The sequence below is a fragment of the Rhinichthys klamathensis genome, unplaced genomic scaffold (genome assembly GCF_029890125.1).
Source record: "Rhinichthys klamathensis goyatoka isolate OS25496 unplaced genomic scaffold, OSU_Roscu_1.1 h1tg000461l_1, whole genome shotgun sequence".
NCBI classification, from domain to species: domain Eukaryota; kingdom Metazoa; phylum Chordata; class Actinopteri; order Cypriniformes; family Leuciscidae; genus Rhinichthys; species Rhinichthys klamathensis.
In genome coordinates, this window is record NW_026606950.1 from 2,270,263 (window position 1) to 2,283,805 (window position 13,543).

The window sequence follows — 13,543 nt, forward strand, 5'->3', positions numbered from 1 at the left end:
TGGTATTAACTTTCTTAGCGAGCTTCTATATATTGGTATTAACTTTCTTTATTAACTCGCATCTCCGCTGTGATTGGTCATGTGACTCGCATCTCCGCTGTGATTGGTCATGTGACTCGCATCTCCGCTGTGATTGGTCATGTGACTCGCATCTCCGCTGTGATTGATCAAGTGACTCGCATCTCCGCTGTGATTGGTCATGTGACTCGCATCTCCACTGTGATTGGTCATGTGACTCATCTCCGCTGTGATTGGTCATGTGACTCGCATCTCCGCTGTGATTGGTCATGTGACTCGCATCTCCGCTGTGATTGGTCATGTGACTCATCTCCGCTGTGATTGGTCATGTGACTCGCATCTCCGCTGTGATTGGTCATGTGACTCGCATCTCCGCTGTGATTGGTCATGTGACTCGCATCTCCGCTGTGATTGATCATGTGACTCGCATCTCCGCTGTGATTGGTCATGTGACTCGCATCTCCGCTGTGATTGGTCATGTGACTCGCATCTCCGCTGTGATTGATCATGTGACTTATCTCCGCTGTGATTGGTCATGTGACTCGCATCTCCACTGTGATTGGTCATGTGACTCGCATCTCCGCTGTGATTGGTCATGTGACTCGCATCTCCGCTGTGATTGATCATGTGACTTATCTCCGCTGTGATTGGTCATGTGACTCATCTTCGCTGTGATTGGTCATGTGACTCGCATCTCCGCTGTGATTGGTCATGTGACTCGCATCTCCACTGTGATTGGTCATGTGACTCACATCTTCGCTGTGACTGGTCATGTGACTCGCATCTCCGCTGTGATTGGTCATGTGACTCGCATCTCCGCTGTGATTGGTCATGTGACTCATCTCCGCTGTGATTGGTCATGTGACTCGCATCTCCGCTGTGATTGGTCATGTGACTCGCATCTCCGCTGTGATTGGTCATATGACTCGCATCTCCGCTGTGATTGGTCATGTGACTCGCATCTCCGCTGTGATTGGTCATGTGACTCGCATCTCCGCTGTGATTGATCATGTGACTTATCTCCGCTGTGATTGGTCATGTGACTCGCATCTCCACTGTGATTGATCATGTGACTCATCTCCGCTGTGATTGATCATGTGACTCGCATCTCCGCTGTGATTGGTCATGTGACTCGCATCTCCGCTGTGATTGGTCATGTGACTCGCATCTCCGCTGTGATTGGTCACGTGACTCGCATCTCCGCTGTGATTGGTCATGTGACTCGCATCTCCGCTGTGATTGGTCATGTGACTCGCATCTCCACTGTGATTGATCATGTGACTCGCATCTCCGCTGTGATTGATCATGTGACTTATCTCCGCTGTGATTGGTCATGTGACTCGCATCTCCACTGTGATTGATCATGTGACTCATCTCCGCTGTGATTGGTCATGTGACTCACATCTCTGGTGTGATTGGTCATGTGACTCGCATCTCCGCTGTGATTGGTCATGTGACTCATCTCCGCTGTGATTGGTCATGTGACTCGCATCTCCGCTGTGATTGATCATGTGACTTATCTCCGCTGTGATTGGTCATGTGACTCGCATCTCCGCTGTGATTGGTCATGTGACTCACATCTTTGCTGTGATTGGTCATGTGACTCGCATCTCCGCTGTGATTGGTCATGTGACTCGCATCTCCGCTGTGATTGGTCATGTGACTCGCATCTCCGCTGTGATTGGTCATGTGACTCGCATCTCCGCTGTGATTGATCATGTGACTCGCATCTCCGCTGTGATTGATCATGTGACTTATCTCCGCTGTGATTGGTCATGTGACTCGCATCTCCGCTGTGATTGATCATGTGACTCATCTCCGCTGTGATTGGTCATGTGACTCACATCTCCGCTGTGATTGGTCATGTGACTCGCATCTCCGCTGTGATTGGTCATGTGACTCATCTCCGCTGTCATTGGTCATGTGACTCGCATCTCCGCTGTGATTGGTCATGTGACTCGCATCTCCACTGTGATTGGTCATGTGACTCGCATCTCCGCTGTGATTGGTCATGTGACTCATCTCCGCTGTGATTGGTCATGTGACTCGCATCTCCGCTGTGATTAGTCATGTGACTCGCATCTCCGCTGTGATTGGTCATGTGACTCGCATCTCCGCTGTGATTAGTCATGTGACTCACAGCCCCGCTGTGATTGGTGGTTGTCAGTGTTCTACAATGGTACCAAATAGATATTAGTACTTCAATAGATCTGTAAATTAACATTATATCCGATAGTGAAATACGTTTTTTTACAGTAAATTTCTACCAACCACAGCTGCCGTTTTATTACTGTAAATTTAATAGATTTTTTTTTACAGTGTGAGAGAGAGAAACAAACAAAGCCTACGTTTCGGACGAGAGATACGGAAGCATGTGTAGAAAGAGAATCGTAGAAGAAGCGTAGGACAGAAGAATGAAGAGTTTAGACGTTTGAGGAGTTCAAACTCAAACTCAAGAGTTTAAAAAATAAATAAAAAAATAAAGCAGAAAACTGCATAAATATAGGCCTAGTTCCACAGACAGAGTTTAGATTAAACCAGGATTAGGCCTTCGTTTAATTAGGGCATTTAAGTAAACGTGCCTTAGAAAATAAAAATTTCTGAAGTGCATCTTGAGACAAAACAATGATATTTTACGATCAGCTCTCAGGTAAAACAGCTCAAACGTGCACTTCAGTCTGGGACTCAAGCCTCGTCTGTGAAACTCGTATGTCCAGGAGTGATCCAGACTGAACAAACATAAGCTGCTCTGATAGCCACTGTTCATTCATTTATGATCATTGAACACACTCGTTACTGATTATAACTCAGCCATGCAGTATCGTATAAATTAATCTTCCTCCGCCAACTCCACCATATGCAAATCAACTGAAGGAAAATCACCTGTTTATTTAAATATCTCATTTGCATTCTGATTCCTGGATATAGTGAGTCTGTCGAGATGTTCCCACAGGTAGAGCACATACGACTATCACTCAATCATCAAATACACACACACACACACACACGCCAGGGAAATTATGCTCCTTCAGGAATGTTCGTGCATAAAAGCTCATTAAAAAAACCTAAAATAATCTTCACTGCCTTTATAATAACCTCAGCGGATCATGTCCGCTCTTGCAGTGCCACGATTTCATCACCTCACATGTTGTGCTCTTCAGAAAGCGGTATTTTCACATTCCGAAACGGAGAAAGCTTATCGTATATCTGTGCAGAGGAGGGTAAATAAACAGCAGACGACGGCACTCGATATACACAGCAGAACGTCTCTTTCCTAAAGCACTTATACAGTCGTGCAGTCAGGGTCAAAGAGCAAAGCACTCCACAAGCCTATCCTGATCCATAATCACATATCAATATTTCTCTATATCTGCATTAGTCATAACATGTAACTATAGTGAGACGTTTGAGTGTGTGTGTGTGTGTCTAAATGAAGGCCTGCTGTTGACAGAGCCAAACGAACTAGATCCTGATGTACCAGGATGGTCTCAGCGCTCGTGTTTGCTCTTAGTACACGACTGTAGACACGGCAAATCCTCCGACACAGGGACGAGTGTATGCCTTCTGGAACATCACACTCAGATATTCACACTGCAAATATGATATGATTCAGATTTTAGGAGAGATTATCCAGAAACATCACAGCGGTGCTACACTAGACCGAAACACAACTCGACACTCGCTTACGGTGCAAATATTGCCATAAAATAACATATTAAAGAAGAGATGATGCAAGAGGAAGTTATTGTGATTAAAGATTATGAGGCACGTGAATTTAAAAACAAATAATGATGTGCAAAGATAAGTAGATTATAATAAAAAATTGTACAATACAAGTGAGAATGCTCACATAAGAAGACCTGAAATAAGCAGGATTAACAACAGATTTGTACTCATGATCAGGTGATAAACACTGAATGAATGAATGAATGAATGAATGAATGAATGAATGAATGAATGAATGAATGAATGAATGGAGGGATAATGCATTTTATCACGGAAGAAATCCCACACATTTTCGTCAGCCATTGTCCTGTGCATTGCGGTATAATTAGCGTTAATTACAGCCACGCCTCACAGGAGCAGTTTGCGTTTAAACTCATTACGCACGCACAGGTGTCACAGGTAACACACACTTTACAAAAACACAACAAACTACTTTTCTGCTCGAGCACGAGCACTAACACTAGCCAACTTTTTTTTTTGTTCACCAATGATTGTTCCTCGAGTGAGTCCCGGTTGCTAACACGCACATGTTTGTGTGGATACAAAATACCGGCGCGCTGCCAGATTTTTTATTATTTTTTCTCTCCCGAATGACGTCACGCCGTGTTTTTTCCTTCGGTTGCCTGGCGACGAGGGGCGTGTCCGGGGTTTAAGAACTAGGCGAGGAAAGCCCTGATCTGACGACTCACTCACTCGAGTCCACAGCGCGGAGAACGAGCGCGTCCCGAATGGCACTGAGAGGGAACCGATAGACAGGGAATCCCCGACGAAACGAAACCGAGCCGGGTTCTGATGCGCGTGTCCATCGGCATGGCACGGACAAGCGTCTGACGCGCGCGTTGGACAGGACTGTCAGTGTTGCGACGCGCTCGCAGAATTAAAACACTGAGGATTTCATATTTTGGCTCATGAGGTGCGTTTTGCACTTCTCCAATACTTTTTTCCTTTGGGGTTTTGTGTGTCATGTTTAGGAGCGATAGTTTTCCCAGCCCAGCAGCGTGACTAGGATTATTTTTTCTTTTCTTTTTACCTTTTTTCTTCAATTGCAGGCAGCCACCGAGTGAGTTTGACAGTATGGCTCTGAGCGGCACGCTTTTGCCCTCGATCTCCAGCTTTGCTGATGTGAAGCACAATGCCATTATTGGACCTGGAAATGCCAGTTCGGTGAGTATCTCCTCTATCAGACAGACAGGTGATGGTCAGCGATCAGTTCACGCGCACATTCACGCGCTTTACTCGCAAAATTCCGCTGCAGGTGAGATTATGTCATCGGCTCATAGTTAATATTCCTCGAGCAACGCGCGCGGCAGGGGCGTGAACCTCGCGAGCTCCTCACTGTCGGACAGTCTTTCTTAACTCACACACCTTAGGCTGGATTGTCCTTAAGGCACCATAGCTGGAAAAATACAGTGCTGCATTTAAGACATAATATCAGATTAAAATCAACGGTTAGTTTGGCGATTATTTAGCATGCAAGAATAAACGTTCGCATTTGATAATTATGTCTTTGAGACTTAGAGAATCCAGCCTGAAGTGGAGGATAAATAATAAGTTGGAAACATGATTCTGCATGAAAGTGTCTTTTAATAATTCATAACGTCATCAGATTAAAATCAACATAGTTTGGCGATTATTTAGCATGCAAGAATAAACGTTCGCATTTGATAATTACGTCTTTGAGACTTATTATTTATCCTCCACTTCAGGCTGGATTCTCTAAGTTGGAAACATAATTCTGCATGAAAGTGTATTTTAATAAGTCATAACATCAGATTAAAATCAACATAGTTTGGCGATTATTTAGCATGCAGGAATAAATGTTTGATGATTACATCTTTGAGACATTATTATTTATCCACTTCAGGGTGGATTATCTTAGTTGGAAACATAACTCTGCATGAAAGAGTCTTAATTCATAACATCAGATTAAAATCAACAAGCAAGAATAAACATCCTTAATTTCACGCATTTCATAATAACGTCTTTGAGACTTATTATTTATCATCCACTTCAGGGTGGATTCTCTTAGTTGGAAACATAATGCATTAAATCGTCTTTTAATAATTCATAACATCAGATTAAAATCTATGTGATATTTTGCTGATTATTTAGCATGCAAGAATCAACGTTTGATAATTATGTCTTTGAGACTTATTATCATCCACTTCAGGTTGGGATTCTCTTAGTTGGAAACATAATGGTGCATTAAATCGTCTTTTAATAATTCATAAAATCAGATTAAAATGAATCAACGGATAGTTTGCCGATTATTTAGCATGCAAGAATAAACATACTTTAATTTCCCGCATTTGATTATTACGTCTTTATTTATCATCCACTTCAGGTTGGGATTCTCTTAGTTGGAAATATAATGCTGCTTTAAAACGTATTTTAATAATGAATCAAATCAGATTCAAATCAACTGATTGAATAGCATGCAAGAACAAACGTTACGTCTGTGAGACTCACCTTGTCTTGTTCCCTCTCTCTGCATGTCTGTGTTTGGAATAAGAGATGGACGGAGGACATGTTGCAGCTGAAACACCCCTGCATGTCTTCAGGCGGGACTTGCACTGACCTGGACGTCCCATCCGTGATGACCAAGAGGGAACCGGAAGACCTATTGGACTATGATTTTATTCTGTCCAACAGCATGTTTCAAAAACAACAACAGCAGCAGCAGCAGCAGCAACAGGAGGCCTCGACGTCCAGACCTCTCCCCCCGTCCCCGTCGTCCTACACCTATCAGATGCCCTCTCCTCAGGACCAGGACAACAACATGTTGTACAACATCCCGGACATCAGCGACGTGTCTCCCTCTGGAGGTTTCGTCGCGGAGTTGATGAGACCGGAGCTGGATCCTGCGTATCTTCATCCCACGAGCCTCCAAGGGAAATTTGTGGTGAAGACCACCAGGGACATGAGTGATTACAGCATCAGCAAGGGCGGGTTAATGTTGGACACGTCTTCTGTGCCGATCGTATGTCCTCCGATTAAACAGGAGTGTCCTGGCCCTTGCAGCATCTCCCGACCCATGGATATTCACTTGGGATTGAACTCCGGCTCCGGGGTCGGTCCGAGAACGCTTCTGGATCCTCACGGTTTCGGCACGGGTCGATCTTCCACTTCTTCTCTCTCTCCGGACGAGCGTCCTCAAGCTCAGGTGTTGGGAGAGCCTTCATTATCTCTGGGATATTCCGGTTATTCCGGTTTTCCGCAGCCTCCCGCTCAGTACCAAGGTCAGTATACTATTACTCATTTGACCTTTAACCCTTTGGTGCATTGCACGTGTCGGTTCAAAAATGACTTTTTTTTTCTTTTTTGTCAATGAAATGAATGTACTATATTTGAGTTTGATAATGTTTTTTATTTAATATTTTGTATTTTTTATACTTGCGCTGTATTTATAATCCATTTATTAAATTTTAGCATAGACCTAAAAATGTATTTTCTAACTTAAACTGTTGTAAATGTTGAACGCTTTAAATCACAGACTGAAGTTTGATCTCTTCTCAAAGACGACACTCGGCAGATTATTGCTGAAGTGAAAGAAGTTTTTTTTTTAAAGTAACAGAATTTACGTGTATTGTTATGAAAAATGCACAAAAATACAATTTTAAATTTGTATATGAAATCTATATTTTTAAAATCACGTTTTACTCTAAAACTTCCAAATTTGAGGTTGATATCTCAAAAAATGAGCTTCCAGTGAGATGTTGTTCGGCTGCAGTACCAAACGCTTCCACTAGAGGGCATTCGTCCCCCATTCATTTCCAATGCGCTCGTTCACAAGTGTGACTATTTTTTACAGGACCATTGAACCTGTTCGAATCATGTCCATGATTTTTTTTGTGTTCACATAAAAGCCAAAACAAGTGCCTTTACCAAGTTTTGTACAATTCTGATGAAGTAAAAAATAAAAAATAAAACGAAATGTAAAATTTTTCACCATGGCTTTTGATTTTATCTTTACGTAAAGCATAACCAGGGGTGCCAATCGTGCCAATCGTGTCTAGCTTTTAACCAAGCGTTAACCTCCCTCTCTCTCTTGAATCAAACACTGAGTGAGTTAAACTGCAGTTCCTCCACTGGCCACTAGAGGCCGGCTGCAGAAGAGACTCACTCCCATAGACCCGCATGTTAAAATGCCCAACTTTACAGCAGAATAAAACATGTTTACAGCCTGGTGCAAAAAGTGGTTTTGGTCTATAGAGCTAATGTTGCCCTTCATGACGACTGTGAGGACGGTGAATATTTTTATAACTCATCTGTTTAAATTATATTAAGCCTTAAAGTTCTGCATAATTAAGGGCGTGGCCACTTGAGTGCCAGGTGGATTGCCGGTGCAAACAGTGGTTTTGGTCTATATAGCTAATTTTGCCCATTTTACTCTTTGGCAGAGCTGATTTCTCCAGCTGAGGGTTTGCCGGAAGAGTCCAAGCCCAAGCGGGGTCGCCGCTCCTGGCCGAGGAAGCGGATCGCGACACACACCTGTGATTACGCAGGCTGCGGGAAAACATACACCAAGAGCTCGCATCTCAAAGCCCACCACAGGACTCACACAGGTCAGTGTCCTTCCTCTTCCTGGTTCTGAATCGGACTCTCGGATTGGTCAGATTGATCCGCCCCTGCGGCGTCCACTGTGTTAGTGGGTTGGTCGATCCCCCTGTCAATCACAGCGGCTGGACCAATCAGAGGCTGAGCTGATGAGGGAACAGGACTGGCGTCTTTCTTGCTGTCGTTAACAGTCCTGCAAACATCAGATGTGTGTTCAGCTTTAATGAACATTTAATTGTAGCTGTAAATCATGAGCAGTAATCATCAGCTAAAGAACACTTAGCTCCACAAGGAGCGTTTGCCTGTGGTTTAAAAACAACTAGCCGAACTAATACACACTTCCAGCATTATTAAAGACAAGTAAACACTTGACAATTAAAAAAGAACTACTGGAAACGAGTAGCAATCGCAACAAATAGACACAACTGAACAAAGATACGATGTGAGAACAGTAGATTATATTTATATAAAATATACAAAAATAGGGTTGTGCAACGATTAATTGCATCCAAAATAAAAGTTTGTGTGTACATAATGTGTGTGTGTGTGTGTGTACTGTGTATAATTATTTTGTATATGTAAATACACATGATATGCATGTATGCATTTAAGAAAAATTTGTTATTTATGTATAAATATATATATATATATAGTGTACATACATGCAAATATTTCTTAAATATATACATGCATATGTGTGTATTTATATGTACAAATTAATTATACACAGTACACACACACACATATTGTGCGGAAAATGTGATTTAAACCATTCAAGCGTGAGACGACACTGTTGTCAGTGCCTAATATCTCTCACAATGAAATGCTCACAAAGGAATCGAAACAAGTATCCGATTCCTGACCTCAAGTGTTGGCTTCTCGCTCCCCAGCCCTGTTTGCCACACATGTGCTGTAATGCCGATCCGAAGAGCGAGTGCAGTTGGCAGGTGTTCTGCTAGCCCAACAGCAGGTTGATACTGATCCCTGATGAAATAAACCACAAGCCTGTGTTTGACTTCCCCTTCTATTCAATAAACCAAAGGATGAGCAACACCTGAATGGCCTCTCCCTCTCTTTAATTGTGTGTGATTGTTCTCGTTAGCACCTGAGGGTGAAGCGCTAACTGTTGCGTGTGTTTGTGTGTTTAGGAGAAAAGCCGTATCACTGTGACTGGGAGGGATGTGGCTGGAAGTTCGCCCGCTCGGACGAGCTCACGAGGCACTACCGCAAACACACGGGACACCGACCGTTCCAGTGCCAGAAGTGCGACCGGGCGTTCTCCCGGTCCGACCACCTCGCACTGCACATGAAGCGCCATCTATAGCCAAACCTGGAGGACCACAACACCAGTGGAGAGACTGGAGAACCAAGTGTTGCCTTTGAACAAGAGTCAGCGGCTGCGTTTACATGCAAGCAAAGGAATCCGTTCGCGCCTTCACGTAAACGCATTAATCGATCCGACTGAGCTCGATCCCAATGAGATTCCGATCCGATGGAAAGGGGCGTTTATTCCTTTTCTAATCCGATCCAGAGAACATGTGAACACTTGATCGGATTGAAAACTGAAACTGAAAGACTGCGCATGTGCGATGACGTTGAAATAGTGTGATAACGTTGAAATGGCGTAGAAATGTCGTAATGACGTTGAAATAGCGTGATGACGTTGAAATGGCGTAATGACGTTGAAATGGCGTAGAAATGTCGTAATGACGTTGAAATGTCGTAATGACATTGAAATAGCGTGATGACGTTGAAATGGCGTGAGGACGTTGAAATGGCGTAATGACGTTGAAATGGCGTAGAAATGTCGTAATGACGTTGAAATGTCGTAATGACATTGAAATAGCGTGATGACGTTGAAATGGCGTGAGGACGTTGAAATGGCGTAATGACGTTGAAATAGCGTGATGACGTTGAAATGGCGTAATGACGTTGAAATGGCGTAATGACATTGAAATGGCGTAATGACGTTGAAATGGCGTAGAAATGTCGTAATGACGTTGAAATGTCGTAATGACGTTGAAATGTCGTAATGACGTTGAAATGGCGTGATGACGTTGAAATGGCGTGAGGACGTTGAAATAGCGTGAGGACGTTGAAATGGCGTAATGACGTTGAAATGGCGTAATGACGTTGAAATGGCGTAATGACGTTGAAATTGCGTAATGACGTTGAAATGGCATAGAAATGTCGTAATGACGTTGAAATGTCGTAGAAATGTCGTGATGACGTTGAAATAGCGTGATGACGTTGAAATGGCGTAGAAATGTCGTAATGACGTTGAAATAGCGTGATGACGTTGAAATGCCGTAGAAATGTCGTAATGACGTTGAAATAGCATGATGACGTTGAAATGGCGTAGAAATAGCGCGATGACGTTGAAATGGCGTAATGACGTAGAAATAGCTTAATGACGTTAAAATGGCGTAATGACGTTGAAATGGCGTAGAAATAGCGTGATGACGTGGAAATGGCGTAATGACGTTGAAATGGCGTGATGACGTTGAAATGGCGTAGAAATAGCGCGATGACGTTGAAATAGTGTAATGAAGTGGAAATAGCGTGATGACGTATGACAGAACGAGCTGTTGTTCCTGTTGAATAAAGTGTCGTATAAATGAGTTTCCCGTCATAATAAAATTACATTATTATTACACTACATTAACAACATATTATTATTTATTACATTCTATTATTTATATATTTCTATTATCACCACCACCAGTGCTGACTTCAGACTCTCATCCACAGACGACAGGATAAATATAATCAACGGCTCATACGCTCATTATCTCCAAATTATGACCAGAAAATGGATAAATATTAATTCTGCTGTTTAAAACAAATAAAGAACTGTATTGAGAATAGTTATTATGCGCAAACAGCAGAAACTCTGTATATATTCGTGTGCGCATGTCAAACAATATATCCCGATTTGAATGACATATAAACTCATCTTTGATCACCAAAATGACATATTTAAAGTATAAACGCACATCAACCCGATCACATGTTCAGCGTTCATGTAAACACTACATTCAGAGTGAAAGGAAAGTTGTGCATGTAAACGTAGCCGGTGAAACTCTACGACAAGCTGTGTTTTCCACAGCATCAGGGTTGGGACTTTTCTGCTTCTTTTCTTATTTTTGTTTTGTTTTTTGTCGTCGTCTTCCAACATGCTGGTGATTGGAGAGCTCTGTCCGTTCTCTGGGACGATACTGGAACGTGCGTCTACTTACGACAAAACTTGGAGATGCCAAGTGCCAAACTAAAGACTGGAAGTATATGAATATCAGGGATACACATTAGATTATATGCAGGGTTTGAAATTAACACTCGCCAAATGTGGCGGGAAAAATCAAATGTGGCGGGAAAAATCAAATGTGGCGGGAAAAATCACGAGCCAATTTGGCGAGTTACTTATTTTGTTTACTCACTTTACTGGGGAAGTTCGTGGAAAACCAAATCTGCGCAGATTTAGCGCAAATACTCAACATTTGTCATCATGATATATTAAATACAGCGCAGAATCTGCTCATTTCTGGCTTACTTGAACACACTCGTCACTACGCGACACATAACAGCGCTAGCATTGAAGCGATAGCGGAGATTAAAAGCATTCGTTGAACAGAAAATACATTATTTTCCAACATCCTACATTTCTTTGAACTGTATTGATCGGTCCATCTAAAATACATTTTTGGAAGGGAGGAGAATAAGAATAAGAAATGAATGTATGAAATCAAAATATTATGTATATGCTGTGACGTAGTTAATCTGGTTTATTTCTTTTTTTTACTTTTGGCTCGTAGAAATTCTGAATGTCCGGTAACTTAAAAATACACATGAAACTCGAAAAATTAGAATATGGTGCAAAAGTTCATTTATTTCAGTAATTCAACTTAAAAGGTGAAACTAATATATTATATCGACTCATTACATGCAAAGTGAGATATTTCAAGCCTTTATTTGTTATAATTGTGATGATGATTATGGCTTACAGCTTATGAAAACCCCAAAGTCAAAATTAGAATATTGTGAAAAGTTTTCATATCTGTAAGCCATAATCATCAACATTATAACAAATAAAGGCTTGAAATATCTCACTTTGCATGTAATGAGTCGATATAATATATTAGTTTCACCTTTTAAGTTGAATTACTGAAATAAATGAACTTTTGCACCATATTCGAATGGTTCCGGTTTCATCTATATAGTGGCCAAATTGTCCGGTGAGTGAATAGTTAATTTCAGACCCTGATTATGTTTTAAAGAGGCCTTTAATCGACCCACATTCCATCACTCGATCCTCAAACACTGATTCGTCGACTGGATTGTTTAGTTGCTCTCTCTAAAAGCCATTAATTTCAGGTACAGACTAATTTATAGTGTGTTACAGGAGTATCGGCAGGCGTGTTCAGCGCGGTACCAAAGATCAGAGTTGCAAGGTGCAATAATTTTGATATGTAAGACATGCATATTTTTATATAATAAACAACAAAAAATAACTCTGAACAAAGTTGTTTTGTTTATAGTCAGATTCATGTAATATAATCTTACGTTTTGTACATTTGTAAATATTTTTCATTATGGTTTTTTTTGTATTTTATGTATGAATGCAATCCAATAATAAACCAAAAATAAAAGTGACTTGCATTTTCTGTTCGGTGATTAATGTGTGATCAAGGCAGACGTTAATCTGCATAATCAGGTTATTAAGTTGCTAATTATCATGTTTAGCAGACAGAACACATTAATTTCTCTATAAAATTGGTTTCAGTCTGATCTTTGCTTTATGTATTAATGAATGCCTTTGTGAATCAGCATTTTCTTTAAGTACTGGTAACACTTTATATTCATGTTCATTAGTTAATAACTAACATGAACTAACCATGAGCAACACATTTGTTACCGTATTTATTAATCTTTGTTAATGTTAGTTGATAAAAATACAGATGTTCATGTTAGTTCACAGTGCGTTAACTAATACCTTTGATTTATTAACGTATTAATAAATGTTAACATTAATATTACTAAGATGCTGTAGATTGTTCATTATTAGTTCATGTTAACTAATGAACCTTATTGTAAAGTGTTTCCAAAATACGATTCATTGTATTACATTAATAAAAGGAAATATGATAATGCCGTCCTAATGTCAACAATTCAATTTAAATGTTTGGATATTATTACGATATTTTAATAATCTATATTAACAAATGAACAAGTTTCCTTCTAATTA

General features: G+C 41.1%; 1 protein-coding gene across 1 annotated transcript in view; it reads right to left on the minus strand.

The window, feature by feature from the left end:
• Nucleotides 1-8,128: 8,128 nt before the first annotated feature.
• znf462 (zinc finger protein 462) overlaps nucleotides 8,129-13,543 on the minus strand; it is a 50,634-nt gene continuing 45,219 nt past the window's right edge. Inside the window, exon 8 of the mRNA XM_056236708.1 lies at nucleotides 8,129-8,494. Within this exon, the coding sequence (XP_056092683.1) occupies nucleotides 8,311-8,494 (184 nt within the window). The 3' untranslated portion in view covers nucleotides 8,129-8,310. The remainder of the gene's footprint in view (nucleotides 8,495-13,543) is intronic.